Genomic DNA, 19194 nt, shown 5'->3' on the forward strand with positions numbered 1-19194 from the left:
AACTCCTTCATCTCCGTGGAGCCTGGCACACAGAGGGTGTCAGAGTGTTTTATGCCCTGTCATTGACCTGAAGTTGTACAACTCAAGAACAAGAAGCTATTTCTTTATAGTTCTTCAAATTAGGTATTCTCTTTTCAATAAATGGTTGTTATGGCTAAATATGCTCATTTTTATTGAAAGGTTAGCCTGTCTCTGCTTAGATGTGCTGTGTCCTTCAGCTCCTGTAAACAGCTACTGCCTGCCTCAGGGGTGTCTGCGGGTCTCCAGATTTGTGTATTATTTGGCTTTATAGACACTCACGCCCAGCACTTGATTTTAATTTTTTGTACGAGTAAAGGACAAGAGTGAAGTTGGCCTTGCTCCATTTTAGTGTTAGAAAGATATTTTCTCACCAGGACCCAGGCAGGCAAACGCTCTGCAGGGATCATGGGACCAGAACAGTGTTAAGGGAGAGAGCCGAGCTCTCGGAGGGTGCACAGGTAAGAGAATCCACGATGCTGTTTGTGGTGTGGCACATCTCAGATTGCCATCTGGAGTGGGTACTGTGGACACACTTCCCTTGAGACAGCAGCTTTAATATATGGGTGCATCAGCCCCATTTTCCAAACAAGAAAACCAAGGCAGATAAAGCACCGTTCTGAGCTGTAATAGCTAGGGAATGCTGAGGACAGGATTTGAACCCAAGTCTCAACGATCCTCAAACAGCACATAAAACTGATGAATTCACTTGTCCTCATCTGGAGCTTACCCTAGGAGTGAGTTCTCAGTGCTGTGTCTTTTTCTGCAGCGGATCTAACATCCTTCCTACACTTGATCTTAGCCGAAAGGCCAAGAAGCGATTCTAACATCCTTCCTTATAAGCAGGCCTACCTAGAGGTAAAATGGCTCCTCTCACAGAGTAAGTGCTGCTAACCAAAGGCATGCTGGGGTTTGGACCTCACTTATTAAGAGACTGATCCGTTCAATTCTTTGCAAAGCAATGTACACTAGAAACCTACCTGAAGTGACTCCTGCCGCCTGTGCTGTTCTAGAAAGACCTGGTTGGGTAAGAAGCAATGATTCTTAACTAAGGGGACGTCGCTAAGAGATGGGAATACTCAGGATATCCATGCAGAAGTATTCCTCGGATTCCCCAGTGTACTGATTTGGGGGGAGGGAGGGCTGTAGATTTTAGATTTCTGTGCCCCTTTCCAAATGTGCTTTTTACCTGAGGCAAGTCATACACTTCCCTAGGCCATTGTTTCTATATGCAGAACCCCAAAGGAGGTGGACTAGAGATCTCTAGCTCCTCCAGCTCTGAAAAATCCTACAACTCTAACTGCCCTCTGCATAGATAGTGTTTAGTTCATTGCTAATCACCCTGGAGAGGCCCTGAGGAGAGTAAAGCTGGGGGAAGGGTGGACCAGAGCCACCCCTCCAGGCAGTTCCAGTAATTAGTCTAGGAGGCAGCCAGTTGTCTAACTGTTGAGCAGGGTGCCCAGCAGGCAGGGAGTTACACAGGCACAGTGTCAGTGCTGGCGTTGACATTCCACCAGGATGCCAGGATGCCCACCTCTCTCGCTAGTGAATTGAAAACTGTAGATTTAGCTGACCTTCCCCTTTGTGGACTCCAGGTGTAGGACGTGGGATGTATAGATGTGGTGTGGTGTGGTGTGTGGCACATGTATGTGGTATGTATATGTGCACAGTGTGTGTACATGGTAGGGGAATATGGCAGGTATGTCTCTGTGGTTTTTCCTCTGCAGCGGAGCTACCACATCTGCACGTCCACATTGACAGCTCCATAGCCATCCTTCACCTCCATTTTATCCTGTCGAAATGACAGAGCAGCTGAGCGGTGCTGGCCAGCAGATAAACCTGTTATCTCCTCTGCTCTCTGTGCCAGCAGCTCTCCCCATCTCCTTGGTGTATGAAAAATTGACACCACCTTGGGCTGAAATCTGTTCTTAGGGAAGCTACATTTATTAGTAGCTAATGAAACCTGTGTACTAAAACTTGGGGTGGCTGGAGCGTTTCCCTGTGACATATGACAGGCAGAGCTTACAGAGGTAGAAGGAGCATGAAGCTTCGGGTTTGCTTGGCTTAAAGCCCTATCAATCAGGCAGATGACAGCTTGCTTAGTATACTGTGCCGATGGTCAAGGTTTCTCCTGCCTAGACTGAGCGAGCTGTGGGCATGCATGCTAAGAGGGTTTGGTGCCAAAAATGATCCTCTCAGAGACCACATTTCCCTCCTTGAAATGTACTGCTCCGGATGCCCTCCCCAGCCACCAGGAACCCCTGCCCTCTTGGTAAGGCATATAAAGAACACTCCCTTGGAACTTTCTCCTCCACCAGAATCCTCAGGATTCAAAGGGAAAATGACTGCAGCATGAATTGAAGTTCTGGTTCGGTATTTGTGGGACAGTGTAAAACCCAAAGTCTCTTCTTAATTTAGACTCTGAAAGAAATTGCTTCTGGAAAGACTAATTCAGTAAAGCAGGGAAGGTGGCTGTTATTCATGTCTTCCTCCATATGGCCTTTTGCTTCATGTTAGCCTCATTAAAACTGTGGGTTTTTATAAGTCCACGTTTACATGGTGCCTGTCTTATGGGCGCAGTGAGCCCCTGTGGGGCCTGTTCTCAGGCTGGTTTCCCTTCTGGTCCCCTCTCTTCCTTCTTTAACAGCCAGAGGATTGGTTTTTGTTTATGGGAAACACAGCAGCTGGGAAAAGCTTGCAGTTTGGAGTCAGATAACATGGACTCTACTTTTTCAAGCATGGGATCGCAAGTTAACCTCTCTGAGCCTTATTCCAGATGAATAAGGCTAAGATAAAAATGGTGAGCTTGGCTGTAAGGTATGTAGACAAAATAGTGTGCTGTCATACGTGCATGATAAATGATGATGAGGTACTGTACCTACTTTCAAATAGGACTGGAGAGAAGGGTCCTAGGAGCCAAACCCATGGCCTCATGCATATTACATAAGCATTCTGCCAACTGAGCTGTGCATCTAGCCTTCAAATAGGCATCTGAAGCAGCTCTAGAGCCAAACAGTAGGCCGGTGCTAAATTTGACTTTGAGTAATAACTTCCACAAGGCAGATGGCAAACTAAGGAAAATATTTGAAACATACACAAAGAAGGTAGTTTCCTTAACTTACAAGGATCCCTTAGAAATCAAAATTAAGAAAACTGTAAGTTCACAGGAGAAGCAATACAAGCATTAGTAAACAGCATGGTGAGTCAGTCATGTGTTACCATGACTATGGTAAAAGAAGCCCTGGTAGCTGATGAAACATTATCTCAGTGTGTCTAGGAGGGTATTTCTGGAACAGATTAGCATTTGAATCAGATAGCTGAGTAAAGATCATCCTCACAGTGTGGGTAGACAGCACCCCCATCTATTGAGAACCCCAAATATAGTAAGAAGGAGGAGGGGCCAGACAGCCTTCAGACCTGGTTCTCAGTTCTGCAAAGACTAGGGCTAAATAGTGTGTTTGGCCTGAGCCTCAGGCCTTTGGGCTTGCAGTGGGACTGCTCCTCTTGCTTTCCTAGGTCTTCAGCTTGCAGGTGCGTCTCCACAGGCACCCAAGCCAACCCCTCACGACAGATCTCCATATTGTAGGGTATCCTGTGTCTGGGGAACCCAGTTCATACACACAGGAAAAGAACGTTGAAGAAGCACATGCTAATCAAGGAGAGAGGCTGGTTTTACCTGCCCATCGTTGCCATTTCTCTTGGGTGGTACGCTGTGAGGAAGGGTGTAGGGAGACGGATACTTAACTACTGGTGTGTCTAGTGAAGCAGTGCATACTTAGTGTGTTCCTTTTGAAAGACAATCTCTTTTAGAAATTTTTATTTATTTGTGGGGGAGGGGGGGCGCATGTGCCACAGCCAGCACACATGTGGAGGTCAGGACAACTTTGTGAATCAGTTCTGTCTTCCCACCTTTATGTGGGTTCCAGAGATTGAACTCGACTCCCCAGGCTTGCATGGCTAGTGTTGTCTTTACCATCTCTCAGGCCCAAATGACATTTAGCATTTTATATGTGATTTTCATGAGTAGCATATCCTATTATTAAGAATATACTATAAGGAAAAAATGTGGAAAAAATATGCCAGAACATGTGAGTATCATTACCCATAGTAATGGGGGCCGGGATCTCAAACTGGGAGCTACCAAAAATACCCAGGAATGGCTCACTCGTTATTCAGTGGCATTCTTGATAGCCATTTAAAAAAGGGAGTCTGTGCTGATAAGCGCAGTTATGTTTGGGGATATATATGTGTATAATATAAATTTTCTCGAGAATGTGCACAAGGTACTTTGTAGTTTTTTTTCCCCTTGGGAGGGCAAGATAGTGGGAAGAGAATGGGAAAAGAAAAATATTAGTAGAGACACTCATAAATATTAAGTACATTTATGCCTTGTGTAGTTTCATTTTTACCACATGCATCCATTGCTTTCTGTTGGGACCAGCAATAAAGCAATAAGGAAGCTGCTTCCTTTGGGTATCATGAATTCATCCTTCAGCTTCCTAATAGCCAAGACAGAAGGAGCATTGGTAAGGGGAAAAAACAAATTCATCAGGAAAGAGACATGTTCCTAGGGTTGGTCTGTAGGAGGAATGTAGCTGCTGAGATCACATCATTAAACCTCGGTGTGATCCTGTCTCTGCAGCCAGCTCTAAAGTCACTAGTGGCCATGGCCAATCGCTTTTCCCACAGCTGGTCCTTCCCCCACATGCACATGACACTTCATCCAGTGGCCTTTATACATTTGCTTCCCTGGCTTAGAATGTTCTTTCTTCTTCTCTACATGGTTACCAGGATTTAGGATTTTCAATTGTGTTTCTTCCAGTGAGAAGCATTAGGCAGATGTCCTCTGCTCCCAAGTGTCCCATACCTACCAAGTTACTGAACCTGTCACGTGGCACTATAATAGTTGATTTGTTCTCTCTAGCCTTAAGGAGCTCCTTCAGGTTAGGGTACTATGTTGTTTGGAGCCCTGAACACTCACTTCTTGCACTGCAGAGCTAAGTAGTGAATGGTATGTCTGTCATCTGAAGTTAGGACCATACATATCCCTTGCACCATGTGGGGTGAGCTGCTTTGCTCTGGGCCTGGGTTTTTCCATCCATGCAGAGAGAGGGTTGTCTCAGATACTGTATGAGAGAGAACTGGCTGATGTTCTCCTTCTGTGGTTGTCAGATGCCTTAAATGTATACACAGAGGTTGTTCCCAGCTGCTGTGCTAAGGAATTTCAAAGTTTCAGAGCTGAGTGTGTGAGATTCGCTGAATTCCTTATGGCTTGTCTCACACCTGTCCACCAGCTGAAGGCATCAGAGCCCTAGCTGCGCCTTCATCCTTGAATAGCAGAATCCTGGGTGTCCCACTCTCCACCTTCTGGTCGTTTCTTCTTGGCTCACCCAGAGGCCTTCCTGACTGTACCTTCAAAGCTGTCCCTGCTTATGCTGCTGCCCTCTCCAGAGCAGAGCCTTCTGGTTCTTCTGGTCAGCATGCTAGGCAGCATTCCTCTGAACCTGGGCTGGATGCTTTACCCAGAGGTATAAAGGTATTAAAAAGGCATCCAGAAGTCAGTAATGGTCTGTTTGGGGCCCATCACCAGCTCTGGCTGTTCATACAGAGAGCCTGCTTCCTTCCCGTTCACCCACCAGGGTTTCCCAAAATACCTGCTGTAGATGCTAGACTGGAATGGAGGTGGGGATGGAGGTAAGCAGTGACCAAAGCAGATTGAAGTCCTTGCCTTCAGGCAACGTACATTCTAATTGAAGGGAGATGGTGACCAAAACCAGTAAACATGCAGCACTTGATGTAGAGAGAAGGAAGGCTTACTGAGACTCTAGAACTGCCTGTGTTGGAGCTTTGCATTTTATTTTCAAAGAGTGGACAAGGGAGTCCACTGGGGAAGGCTGGGGCCCCCTGAATCTAAAGAGAGTAAGCACCAGGGTGACCTGGTAGGGAGCATTTCTGGCAGAGGCCTTGAGGCAGGAGCACCCGGCATCAGAGTCAGCAGTCAGGCGAAGGTCAGGAGCCATTGCTGAAGGAACGTCCTTGTGCTCTGTGAAGACTCTGCCCAGGGGCAAGGATGGAAGCAGGGAGCCTGCTCACCCTCAGGCTGTGGCGTGTTGTGGGCGAGGATGGGGTGTTTCAGATTAGAGTCGGGAGGCAGTGATGATGGTGAAGAGCTGGAGTCACAACAGAAGGGAGAACTTGCATGGTGGGGGCTTGGGAACCTGGTCACCTTGAGTGAATGGAGCAGGCTGGAGAGGGAGGGTAAGCTCTTGCTGTTAAGCTGAACAGACCTGTTAGATAAGTGGGATTCGTGGACATTCAAAGGACAGGTCTGGCTACAGGTTCAAGTCGTGCGGCTCAGCGTGTAAAGACATGAGACCTAAGACAGGATGAACACAGCTCTGCAGCTGTCTGAGAACAAAGGAATCTGGTGGGGACATGAGGAGGGGTAAGTAAAGAAGGACACACCCAAGCACAGGATGTCACAGTCAGATGTGGGATGCTTCCCTGTGGCTCTTTGAAGTTCATAGTCACAGAACTCAGAACTGTGGGGAGCACCTACATGTGAAGGTACTCTTCAGTTGTCAGACATCTATCATCTATGCTGAGCCATTTTTTCATTTTTTTAAATTATTTTATCTCATTTGTATGGGTGTTTTGCCTCCATGTATATCTGTGTGCCATGTATGTACCTGGTGCCTGCAGAAGCCAGAAGAGGATGTCAGATATCCTAAACTGGAATTACAGACATTTGTGAGCTACCATGTTGGTGCTGAGCATCGAACCCAGGTCCCATGGAAGAGCAGCCAGTGCCCTTAACCACTGACCCATCCCTCCAAACTGCCCCCCCCTTGTTTTAGTGTGTATATGTACATGTCTACATGAGTGTATGCCAAATTTGTGTGGATGCCTGGTGAGGCCACAAGAAGGTGCTGGATTCCATGGAGCTGGAGTTACAGGTGATTGATTGTTAGCCACCCAATTTGGCTGGGAACCGAACCCTGGTCTTCTGAAAGAGCAGCGAACACTCTTAATCTCTGAGCCATCTCCCTAGCAACAGCAATTTATTTCAGAATAAACTTTGTCATTTCCTTATGAGTAGTTATCTGTGACCTCCTATTCAAGGTCATTATTGAAGGATTTTTAAGTGTGTGTGTGTGTGTGTGTGTGTGTGTGTGTGTGTGTGTGTGTACACCATGGCTCACCTGTAGAACTGGAAGACAGCCTTGGGTGTCAGTCCTCTCACATTCTACTTTGTTTGAGACGGGGTCTCTTATTTGCTGTGTATATGCCAGGCGGCCCTCCCGGGAGCCTCAGGATTCTCTTGTCCCTTCCTCCTACGTCACTGTAGAAGCTCCGGGGTTACAGACATGCACTGCCATGCCTGGCTTTTATGTGGATTCTGGGGACATGAACTCAGGTCCTTAGGCTTTGCACAGCCATCCTTTACCCACTGAGCCATCTCTCAGGAAATCTTTGTAATGTTAAAGGAGAGACTGTCTTCAGAACTGGAGCCTGTGTCATACCTGCGTCCGTCCTCTTTGCATGGGTGGGACAGCGGTGCCTTAGGGAAGCCACTGGGCTGAGAGCTAAGGGGGCTGGCACAGTGTGCGTGCCTACCTTCCAGCCCCTTCAACATCCAGTGGGCCTAGCTCAGCAGAGTTTGGGCGCCACCACACTTGGTATTTCATTCCAGGGCAGTTGCCAAGGAAAGTTACAAGGCAATTTGAGAAGTGACAGAACATTTCTTATTCATCATTCACTCATGTCCTGGCTGGTGTTTGTATTCTGTTCACGGGGCATTTCTGTAAGTGGGGGATTAGTCTGAGGTTCTGTTGTGGACAATACAAGTCAATTAATTCCAGGCAAGATAGAAATTCTCACCTCCCTTTGGTCTCCTTGCTCACTCTGTCCTTGAGGATGTCATCCTTCTGACTGTATATTTGTGTGGCGTGCCCAGATCAGTTTAGTTTTCTGATGACACCAGTGAGGTTCTTGTCTTATTAATCAATAGTCTCAGTCAGTGACGCCTCCTTTCTCCTCCTCTGACAGACCAGACTGGCCTGAAGAGGTAATAATTACTGCTGTGATCTCAGCCTGTTCTCTTCTCTCCTTCCCACCCCAGAGCATGTCTGTTCGATCCTGGCTTCCCTCCTACGAAACCTGAGAGGGCAGCAGCGAACCCGGCTTCTGAATAAATTTACCGAGAACGACAGCGAGAAGGTGGGTAACTGTGGCCGTGAGGATAGGGCAGGAGCAGAGTGATGGGGAGACGACAGCTCCCTCTCAGGGGGGCTGTTGCTGGTGCTTCCACCCTGACTTAAAGTACCTCCTCAGCAGCGTTCTCGTGTGAGATGAACTTCCCCTGGGAATGCCAGGACCTCGTGGGGTGGCAGGGGAGGACACTTGGGGGTTTTCAGACCTGGTGAGAGGAGATTATAAGAGAGTTTCGATTAGGGTGTGGTGGGGGGCCCTAAGCGTGATTGAGAACACGCTTTGTAGTCAGAGGTCTATAGCTAAAGCTATTTTTGCTACTTTTAAGATATGTGGGCTGCAGACATGGCTCAGGGAATGAATGCACTTGGCATGCAAGCACAGAGACCAGAGTTTAGATACCCAGAGCCCATGTAAAGCTGGACAGGTGTGGCAGCCACCTGTGATCCCAGCACTCAGAAGGGCAAAGGCAAGGGGTCCCCAGGGCAAGGTCATAACTAGGTTAGCCGGGGTCTGTGAGCTTTGGCTCAGCAAAGTAAGCAGAGTGGAGAGCAAGCCAGGAAGACACCTGCCTCAACCTCAGACTCCACATGCACACACGTGTGCAAGAAAGAAATGGTGTGTGCCGCTCTGAGCCTCCCTTTCCCCCAGCTTTAAATTGGAGACATTAGTGCTCCTCTGGAAGACCCAGGCAGGGTGGGGGTGGGGGGATTAGATGAGCTCTCTAGGTGGTGGTGAGGAGAGAAGGGTCTTGATAAGGAAATGCTGAGCAGCCCCAGGGGGTGATCACTCCATGAGATTGGACAGCGTTTCAGGTTGGCATCTCACATCTCAAACCAAAAGAAGTGAACAGTAACAGTAGCTTCCGTTTGTGGAGTGGGAACCAGGAGCCGCCCGCCTTCACTGTGCTGCTGTGCGGAAAGTCATATCCTGGGGTCCGAGCCACCCAGTTTTCAGTAGGAACCTGAAGGTTGGGTTTGCAGGCATCATGGGAATTGCCCAAGATCACTAATGCTACCAGAGCTGGGCCTTGAACCCAGGCTGCTGAGTACAGAAGCCTGTGTATCTGTCCACACTGTGTATAATAGGAGTAGAAGGAAGGCTCAGAGTCCCCTTTGTAACACATGATCATTACGTTCCTGCTTGTACCCAAGGTAGGGCTGGGCACAGCCTTCAGAGGCGTCTCGCCCTGCCTCTTTGAGCCCACCTTCAGCTGGCTGTGCTGCCCAGTAGCAATGTACCACAGCACAGAGCATCTCAGCAGTCGCGGTCTGTGCTCGTTTCCACAACTTTGTAGTAGGACTGACACCACTTCCCGTTACCAGATACACTTTTCATGGTTTAAGGAAATCATGGGCGTAGAAACATGGGGAGGGAAGTGCGTAAAGTCACCAAGTCACCATTAGCTGCCAAGGGTTGGGGCTTGGGTGCCATCTGCCTGGAATGTCTGCGGCTATGTTAGAGCAACACAGTATCGGCTCCAGTGCAGAAAAGTAGCTCTTGCCAAGAGCCGTGGTGGTGCCAGCCTGGCGGGTCGGTCAGAAGTCTGGCCGGCATCAAGGCGGCACTCTCTGTCCTTTGAAGGTCTTGGGGAAAGTGAACCTTTTCAAACCCATTTGGTGTCCCCAGGCCATGTTCCAAGATGGCTTTGCTAAGCTGAAAACTGACTCAAGTTATTTCTGAACAGAAGTCAGTCTTTTTTTCAAGTTGCTGAAGGAGTTTTTTTCTGGTACTCTCTTCTGACTCAAAAGCAACTAAAAAGATTTTACTCTGGCTTTTTTTTTTTTTTTTTTTTTTTTTTTTAAGATCAGCTCTGGGGCAGAATCTGAACATGAAAGGTTTCAGTTGAAAAAAAGAAATCTAAGTTCTAAGTGAATATCAAGTATATAACTTCAAGTGCCTTCTCTTTGCAAGAAGAGACTCGAATGTTTATTTATTCATTTATTTGTTGTTAACAACTTGAATTCTCAGGAGTCCTAGAGGGACTGGCACTCTTCCTTTGTGCAGTGGGCATGTGTTCAAGCTGGTGCATGCTGGATGGATGCTGGATGGATGCTGGTGGGTGCTGTTCTTACCAGCACCCCATTCTGTTTGGGGTGTGTCCCTGCTGTTCGTCCCCCATGTCAGAGGCAGAAGTGTGGGTCTCCCTTTGCAAGCAGCGACCGTGAAGTGGGGAGTGTGTGACCATGAAGTGGGGAGTGTGTTCTTCCCGCCTCACCCCTGCCTGGGACTCTCTTTCAGGTTGACAGGCTAATGGAGCTGCATTTTAAGTATCTGGGTGCAATGCAGGTGGCCGACAAGAAGATTGAAGGGGAGAAACATGTATGTATCCTGCCCACTTCTTGCAAATTCCTGACACACTCCATTTGGTCCCTTATGGGCCTCCTTTCTCGACACAGGACAGGTAGAGCAAAGGTGCATTTGAGCCACCTAACATACCACAAGGGCAGAGCCAAAGGCTGTGTGTGTGTGTGTGTGTGTGTGTGTGTGTGTGTGTGTGTGTGTGTGTGTGTATTAGTTACTGTTATTGTTGCTTTGATCAAATACCTGACAAGGGAAGAGTAGTTGATTTTGACTCACAGTTCGAGGTGTACAGTCTGTCTGTCTGTCTGTAGGCAGGGCAACAGAAGCATGAGGCAGCCAGTCACTTTGCATCTGCAGTCACAGCAGGAAGAGGTGAATGCTGGTGCTTAGCTTGCTTTCTTCTCTTTATTCATCTGGGACCCCAGCCCATGGGATGATGCTGGGTAGGTCTTCCTTCTGGAAGCACCCTCATAGTCATACCCAGGTGTGCATTTCCACAGCGGCCTAAATCCAGCTGGCAGTGAAGATTCACAGTCACAGCATGAGAACTTCAACAAGTGGTGAGCTTTTAGGAGAAAGGATGTAGGACTCACTCGGGTCACCCTAGGAGTTTGGGACAAGACCCTAGACAAGCACAACTCTCAAAAGTGCCCAAGTACAGTGCCAGGATTTGGTACCATGGTGACCAAGTTATCTTGGTCAGTTGTTGGCTGCCATTGTCCTGAGGAATTGGGGGTTGGATTCTAAGGAAAGGGGTGCCAAGGTAGGAGAGCAGGAGAAAGCCAAGAAGTCAGTAGATCCAGCTTCCCATACACAGAAAGAAGGCCCAGGGAATAAAGGCTCTGTCTCTGTGACCAGGCCAAGCCCTAGGCTGCCATGGCTGGCCTTGTCTTCTAGTCCTGCAGCTTGCTGAGGGCCATGAGCCTGGCTGGGTTTTATTCTTGAGGGGCCACACCTAGTCTTCTGTTAGGTGGCCCTCATGCCTCTCCCCTGCCTCCATGGCATTCCGTCTCCATCCCTGTGGCTTACTCAGCACACATCTTAATCAAGGAAGATTTTCACACTTGCCAGTTGTCCAGTTTGTGCTCTGACCTACAGACACTCCCAGTGTGCAGCCACAGTACAGAGTGACCCCTTTCCTGCATTTGCAGGCTGCAGGAGTCCTGAGTTTCCTGTGATCTGGGTTTTCTGGATCTCTCAGTTCTCACTTGAAGAGACACCTTTGGAGCCTCTCCCCAGCAGTAGACAGAGCTCTCTTCATCTGCTCTGCACAGCTAGACTGGAGCTGGGGCGAATGTGGGACCCTGAGACCTGTCTCTTTGCCACTTCCTGCCCAGCACTCCCACACTCCCACAAAACACACCTCCACCCAGGCAGACCAGTAGATTGTAACTGTTTCTCACTCTGTGATTTCCCTATGATCTCTAAGCCTAGTAAGTGCTCAGATGTTTGCTGATTGATTGAATTGATTGATAGGGACTTTCTTCTTTCACACAGAGATCCAGCTGCAAGATAAAAGGCAGACTCTAAATGCTGAGCTGGGCTTAGACACCTAGGCATACACCTCGCCCCGCTCCTTCATTCCGTCTGGTACGTGAGGAACACTGAGTGACTGATGGAGTACTGTCACAGTGGGAGCCTTTCTTTGTGTGGATGACAACTAGACACAATGAAGGTTCTCGAGCTCTGTGTGAGAATAGCCATGACACCAGTGGAGCTCTAGCCCTGCCACAGCCCCTGAGAGAACCTGCTGGAGCAGATTTTAAATGGCAGAAGAAAGCCTGGGAGGCAGATTCATGACTTTGAAGTTGCCGCCAGTCATGGCTTTCATTGTTCCTCGTGCGGCTCCTAGGTCCCTTCCAGCTTAATGTTTCACTCTAGTTCAGTGGGCCATCCTTTGGTAACTGCCATCTTTCGACAGTGGGATGGATTGAAAGCCTCAGGAGAAGACCTGGGGATGCAGCGCAGTTGGTGGAGTGCTTGCATGTACAAAACCCCAATGCTGGGGTCAGTCCTCAGTACCACACAGACTGAGCATGGTGACACTTCCGTTTATTCCCAGCACTTGTGTAGTGGATGCAAAAGGACAAGAAGTTCAGGGTTATCCTCAGCTACATAAGAAGTTTGAGGCTAGCCTGAGCTACAGGAGACCCTGTCTCAAACAAACAAAACAAAAACAAAAAGCTACCTAAGAGGAAGGAGTTGTCCCCTGGGAAAGGGAGAAGAGAGGAGAGGCCAGCCAGGCCTAGTAGAGAGTGACAGAAATCCGTGTGGGAATCAGAGAGGCCTAGGTTTCACACCGGCGCTGGTGTTTCTGGCTCTGAGCTCCTGGGCAGCTAACTCACCCGCTCTATGGTTTTGTCTTCACATCTGTAAACGATGTTTGATCGCTACTCCTCTCAGGGACTGAAAACCGAGTGTTAGCATGTAAAGTATCTGAGCCACTGAGTGGAAGCCACTGCCGTGTGGCCCATCTTCTACTGGATTTCTGTGTCACCTCAGCAAGCCAGCAGTCCTTTCCCTGAACACCCTTCCTGTCTGCTGTCCCAGAGGAGCCACCTCAGCAGAATGGCATGCTGGCACAACCAGGTGCTTTGTGTAAGGTGGGGTGTAGACACTCTAAGGAAAACCAGTAGGCAGTCGGGCATGGGGAGCAGCTTGTGTTGTGTTAGGGTCCTTGGCGTGCTTCCCAAGATTATCTATTATCTGCATTGAAGAGGGTGTGAAATTGATTAGCACTGATGGCGAGTGACGGCTACAGCCGCTCTCTCAGCCTCCAGCCGGCTGCTGTGTGCCACAAACTCAGGCCCTGCCATTCACTGACAAACATCTGTCTCCTTGGTGCCAAGGCCGTTTTGCTGGGCACTGGCAAACATTCCAAGGCCATTAGTGCTCAGCAGCCTCGTGCTGCTGCAAGAGCCAAGGCGGGCGGGGCACGCTCGGGAGTGGTGTTTGCTGCCAGCACTTTTTTTGGGCTCTGTCTTGGCAGATGAAGCCGCCTCATGGGTGTCGTGTCACAGAGTGGCACAGCCTCCTTCTCACCCCTTCCTCCTGCTGGCCTCTCTTAGGCCGCAAAACAGTTGGTCTCCCCACTCCCGTTACAGACGTCCTACCACCAGGTGGGAACTCTGCAGACACTGCTGATGTGAACACTATCTCTAAGGCATTTGGATGACAGTGACCCTCAGATTAGTAAGGAATGAATGTCTCTCATACTTGACCAAGCCTGCAGAGATACCCACTCCAGATGACAGAATCAGATGTTGGCTATTCAGTGTCTCTTAGCCACCTTTCCCTGTAACCTGTTTCTCCGAGTGCAGTGTGCTTGTGTATGGTTTGCACTTGACCAAGATTCAATGGAGAGAATCCAATCATTGGCAAATATTGATTAGACTCTCATTTTGGGCCAGGTGCTGGACCAGGCACTGGCCAAGGGCAAGAGGCCCAAATGCCAGTTAAAGACCCAAGAGTGGTGTGCTGCTGGGGAGGGCGAGGAACCCAGGGCGGGCAGCTAGAGCCACCTAGCAACTCTGTAATACTTCCACATGCACACCAAGTAGGGATGGGGTATTTCCAGTCTGCTAGCAGACCCTGGGAAAGGAGGGTGAGAGCCAGGGAGCGGGGCTCAGTGCCAGGCCTTTCCCTGGCTCCCTGGCTTTGGACACAACGTCACTGCCCCAGCCGATTTTTCTCCCTTGGTGGAGAAATTGGGTAAGTAGCTAGTAAAAGTAGTGCCAGATAGGGAAGTCATAGCCTGGGCCCACACCTGGGGGACAGACATACAAACAGCCTTTTGTTTCCTTTTCTTGAGGAGATCCCTCTTAACTTGCAGAGTTTGGTAAGACACTAATCCCCTTTCTCTGCCTTCCCCACCTCCAGCCCTGCCCTCCTATCTCGGGTCTTAGAGCTAGTGCCTCCGGCAAGGTCAGATCTCATTATATGCGCCCTCCTCGCAGAGGGTTCAGTCCCTGGCATAGAGCACCACCCTCCCCCATAGCTGGTAGGTAGTGTGCTTGTTTGCTTCCTCTGTGCCTGTCATCTGCTCTTAAGATTTGCACCCTGATACTGAGCCTGAATAAAGGACCACTGCCCCTTAAGGGAGTTCGCTGTCTGCCCTTGGGTGTTAAGGAGAATGCAGGGATCTCCTACCTCTACATTGTTCCATGGCTTTCATTTTTGCCCCTGATGTTTAGGTTTTTTTAAAAAAAAAATTCCAGCCAGGCTTGGTGGCGCATGCCTTTAGTCTCAGCACTTTGGAAACAGAGGCAGGCAGATCTCTGAGTTTAAGGCCAGCCTGGTCTAGAGAGTGAATTCCAGGACAGATAAGGATGGATGGAAAGAAAGAAAGAAAGAAAGAAAGAAAGAAAGAAAGAAAGAAAGAGAGAGAGAGAGAGAGAGAGAGAGAGAGAGAGAGAAAGAAAGAAAGAAAGAAAGAAAGAAAGAAAGAAAGAAAGAAAGAAAGAAAAAAATTTTTAAAAACTTCACCCCATCATTGAAAATACTGAAGTCTACCCAGTGGGTTCTGATGTATGTGCAGCAGTATCATCATGGTATCATCATAGTATCATCATGGTATCATCAGGTTGGGTTGGTGGTAGCATTTGTATTGTTTTATTGCTTACGGTGCTAGAAATGGAAGCCAGGGCTTTGCACATGCTAGCAAATGCTCTCCTGTGGAGCAACATCCCAGCCCTTCAGCCATATGCACTAAGGAAATACACGTGTGCTTGGAAGCATGTGCTGGACTCTTCAACACTAGGTCACTGTATGCATTTTCAGTTCACATTATATTACTACAACAGTGTATAACTAGAAGAGAGCACCATCCATGGCTTGGGCTGGTGCCCAATGTGTTCAGGCTGTCGTCAGTGTCCTTGAGATCCAGAGTGAAGTTGGACATACCCCAGGGGCTCCTGGTTAACAAGATCTGAACTTTTAAAGGCCATGTAATGCTTCCAACTCTCCCAGCAAGCAGCAGCCCTCGTGATCAGTAAATATCCAGGGCGCTTGTCTCAGCAGATTTCACTGGGCTCCCCAAACAGGCTGAAGCCCAGAAAAGACCAAGATCCCTGTGGGTTCAATGTGCAGAAGCCGCCGTCAGAGCAAGACGTAATTAGATAGGTGCTGGCAGGGATTTCTGAAAGAGGGAGGAGAGTCTTAGAGAGAGGCTTTTCTTTCTTAGTTCCTGGGAAAATTATACTCAGCAGGTTTATTCAATAAAGTGTTCTCACCACATACTTTGCACCGTAATGACTTACAAATTGCATGCTAATTTTGCCACAGTTAAATCATTCCAGGCTTTATCCTGCAAAGAAAAAGATGGACTCTGTAATGAAACAGTATCCACAGGACTTGACATCTTAAGCAGACCAACTGTTTCCTCAGCATCCAGAACTCCCTTGAAGATGTGGGTGACGGGGTGGGGTGGGGTGGGGTGCGTGACCCCGCGCTGCAAGTGCAGGTGCAGACAGTGAGAGCCCGACTGCTGCTGCTCTACTAACTGTGCTGGAAGCTTTGGAAAGCAAGCTTTAAAAAGGAGAGCGCATCTGCCGCATCCTGCCGAGAGTCCTCTCAGCTCTTTAGACCAGTGCCTCACAGACTTTCAGCCAGTAAATTTGTCAGTAGAAGCTAGTGGGCGAGGGGAGGGCTTCGTGGTATCTTTTCCTCTCCCTCCTCCTCTATTGGATGCCCACAGTTTCAGGCATGTCTCCTGCTTCTCTGCCACTCTCTTCTAGTCACTGGATCTGCATTCTGCCACTCACGTCACAGTGTGGCCTTGAGCACTGTTCTGCCTTTCTGACCCTGGATCTTCACTTGGTGAAGCTAATCCCTCACCTCCCTGGCACGTCCCAGACCTGTTGTAGGGTTTACTAGGATCAGGGCTGTGCCTCTCACCCCTCTGCAGGCTCACAGCCAGCTACACCTGAGTGTCACCCATAGGCTCTTCTGACTCATTAAGTCGTACCTAGAGTGGGAACACTCTCGGGCCATTCACCAGTGTAACAGATTAGACCTGGAAGCCGTCTGCTTACTCCTGCCACACATCCATCAGGCAAGCTCTCCCTGGAGTAGCATCCTCCAACCCCCTTCTCACTGCCAAGGGCTTCATCGCAGGTGACGGTCATCGCTTCCTTTTGATTTCACACAGCACCCACCTGACGAGTCTTCCTAGTTCTAGGAGTGTGCCCTGTGGTTCTCTCTCACCCTTGCCCAGAGAATGTCTAAGTGGATTTTCACTTAGACCATCTCCCCAATCACACACACACACACACACACACACACACACACACACACACACACACCGATGAACCAGTGTTGTGATACCATCTTCTTGTAGGTGAATCTATACTAGACCCTGCCACATCCCTTACCCATCACTATATGAAGAAACCACTTGTACCTCCCTGAACTTGTGCATCCTCAAATCTGCAAGAACCAGGCATGGTGGTGTGCACCAAAATCCCAGCATTTAGGAGCCTGAGGCGGGAGAATCTCAAATCCAAGGCTAAAACAAACCCCTGCCAGACATTTGCCCATTATGCCTTGTCTGCCTAAGAACACTTCTCTGCACCCTGTCTTCTGCACCCTCCTCTGCCGCAGCTGACTAGCCCCTCGGTAGCCTTCAGTGCTTGGGTGTGCAGACAGTCATCGATGTGTGTAGAGTGCCTGTCACATACCAAGCAGCTACAGTAGGATTCTCTCCCAGTTCTTAGAAAAGCCCATCCCTGGGAATGCCTGGAGCTTCTCCTTGGTGTCTAAGCACACCTGCACAGCAGCCTCGGTGGAGACTGGAGACTTGCTTTCCACCCAGGGGTCACAGGGCCTCCCTTGAGCTCACTGCTACAGTACACTCACTGGTGAGAGCATGCGTGTAAGAGCACTGATCTTGTGCTGTGGGACCTAAGCACGAATAGTCCTTGGCTTAAGAGGAGACTGTTTGTCAGAACTATTGTCACGAGTGGTTCTGACCTGCATGCTGGTCCATCTTTCTCTAAACCAATGGAGTCTTCACTAGTTGGGTTTGATCGTACTTTCTCCCCGAGTAGAATCATCATTTTCTGATAACACCTGCTGTGGTGAACGCTCTGCTTCTCAGTACTGGCTGGCTGGTTCTCCATTGTCAAAAGGAGCAGTGGGATGCTTGAGGTTTTGTTTGTTTGTTTTTAGGGAAAAGAAGGCACCATGGTACTGGGGAGCCTGGTATAACCCAGCTTAAGCACCAGCTCTGCCACACACAGAGTGGAAAGTGCTCTGTGTTGTAGGATGAGTGAGGCTGCTTGTGCGAACCTGGCACAAGCAAGTGTGCTGTGTGTAGTCAGCCTCTTCCTCGTGAGCAGGGCCCTGGCCTGAGAGCCTTGGGTTCTTCTGGAGCTGCTGTCCGTCCGTTGGCTATGAGCTCGCTCTCTCACTCTCTCTCCCTCCCTCTCTCTCCCTCTGTCCCTCTCTCCCTTCCCCCCCCCCTCACTGTTTCCCAGCCTCAGCTTTCCCCAGCTGAGAAGACACAGCTCCTAGGATCCTTCTCGAGTTACGTGCCGTTTTAGGAGCTTTTGGAGGAAGGACTTGTTTGGGGGTGTTCACACCTCCCTTGTCTCCATTTACCACTTCATCTCCCAGCTTGCCTAGGACTTGTTGAATAAGCTGGCAGGCATCACTGGATCATGGGGTGTCCTTGCCTGTGCCTACAGAGCAGGCACTGCCAGTCGGGGTGCATGTTGAGGTTCAGAGGGATCTGTATTGGCTTCACAGCAGCCTCTTTATGACTGTCCCCTTCCATCAGCCAGGGACAACTCACTGCCTGTCAAGGGCAGATTAGAAATGGCATCCTCAGAGCACTTGGAGGGCTTGTGACCAGAGAGAGGCACGTGGGAAGCTGGTGGTTCAGTTGTTTCCAAAGACAGATTAACATTTAAAGCGGAGCTGCAGCTGAAGGAGAGAACACACCAGCCTGCCATAATAGCACCTTGACGCTCCACATTCCACCTCCGTGGTATCTTTGGCGATGAATCTGTTTATTTTAGCAACCCTCCGACAGGCTTATGCTGCTGGGAACTGCAATCTGTTCCACTTACAATGCACCATTCACTCAATTACCATCTAAGATTTTATCCCAGCCCTCTTGTACAGAATGAACAAAACAAAACCTATCAGAGTGTCTTCTCACTCTGTCTCTCAAATTGCATATGGAATTTTCTAGTCTAGCTATATTTTCCCCAGCTCCAACCCACCTCGCTTTTACAGGATCTCGTGTATATGCCAGGCTAGCATTAAAATCTGCTGTGTTGCCAAAGATAGCCCTCAGTTTCTGGTCTCCCTGCCTGTACCTCCCAAGTGCTGGGATTACAGGTGTATGCTACCACAATGGGGTTGCTGAGGATCAAAGCCAGGGCTTCATGAGCATGAGGTGGGAGGCACACACTCTCCAGATGGACTACATCCCTGCCCTTCTCTCATTTTTAAGTTACTGTACTGGGAGAGAAAGACAGGCCAAGACACCCTATGTTTAATGCCCTTGATTTACATTAATTCCCACGTAACTTAAACACAGTGATCTGGTGCTCACCAGCTGATGCTGGAGCCGGTCCATGCTAAGATTTTCTGTTCTTTTGCATTATGAAAGGAAACACAGGCTTGGAGGCAGCGTGTGAGCCTCTCTGCTCGCCT

At 49.0% G+C, this 19194-nt stretch overlaps 1 protein-coding gene across 1 annotated transcript in view; it reads left to right on the top strand.

Annotated features, from left to right (window-relative positions):
* The window catches only part of Ctnnbl1 (catenin beta like 1), a 185449-nt gene that overhangs the window by 154608 nt on the left and 11647 nt on the right, over positions 1-19194 (top strand). The window contains exons 12-13 of the mRNA XM_028861754.2: positions 8141-8238; positions 10471-10551. Coding sequence (XP_028717587.1) covers positions 8141-8238; positions 10471-10551 — 179 coding nt within the window. The remainder of the gene's footprint in view (positions 1-8140; positions 8239-10470; positions 10552-19194) is intronic.

The sequence above is a fragment of the Peromyscus leucopus genome, chromosome 4 (assembly GCF_004664715.2).
Source record: "Peromyscus leucopus breed LL Stock chromosome 4, UCI_PerLeu_2.1, whole genome shotgun sequence".
Lineage (NCBI taxonomy): Eukaryota > Metazoa > Chordata > Mammalia > Rodentia > Cricetidae > Peromyscus > Peromyscus leucopus.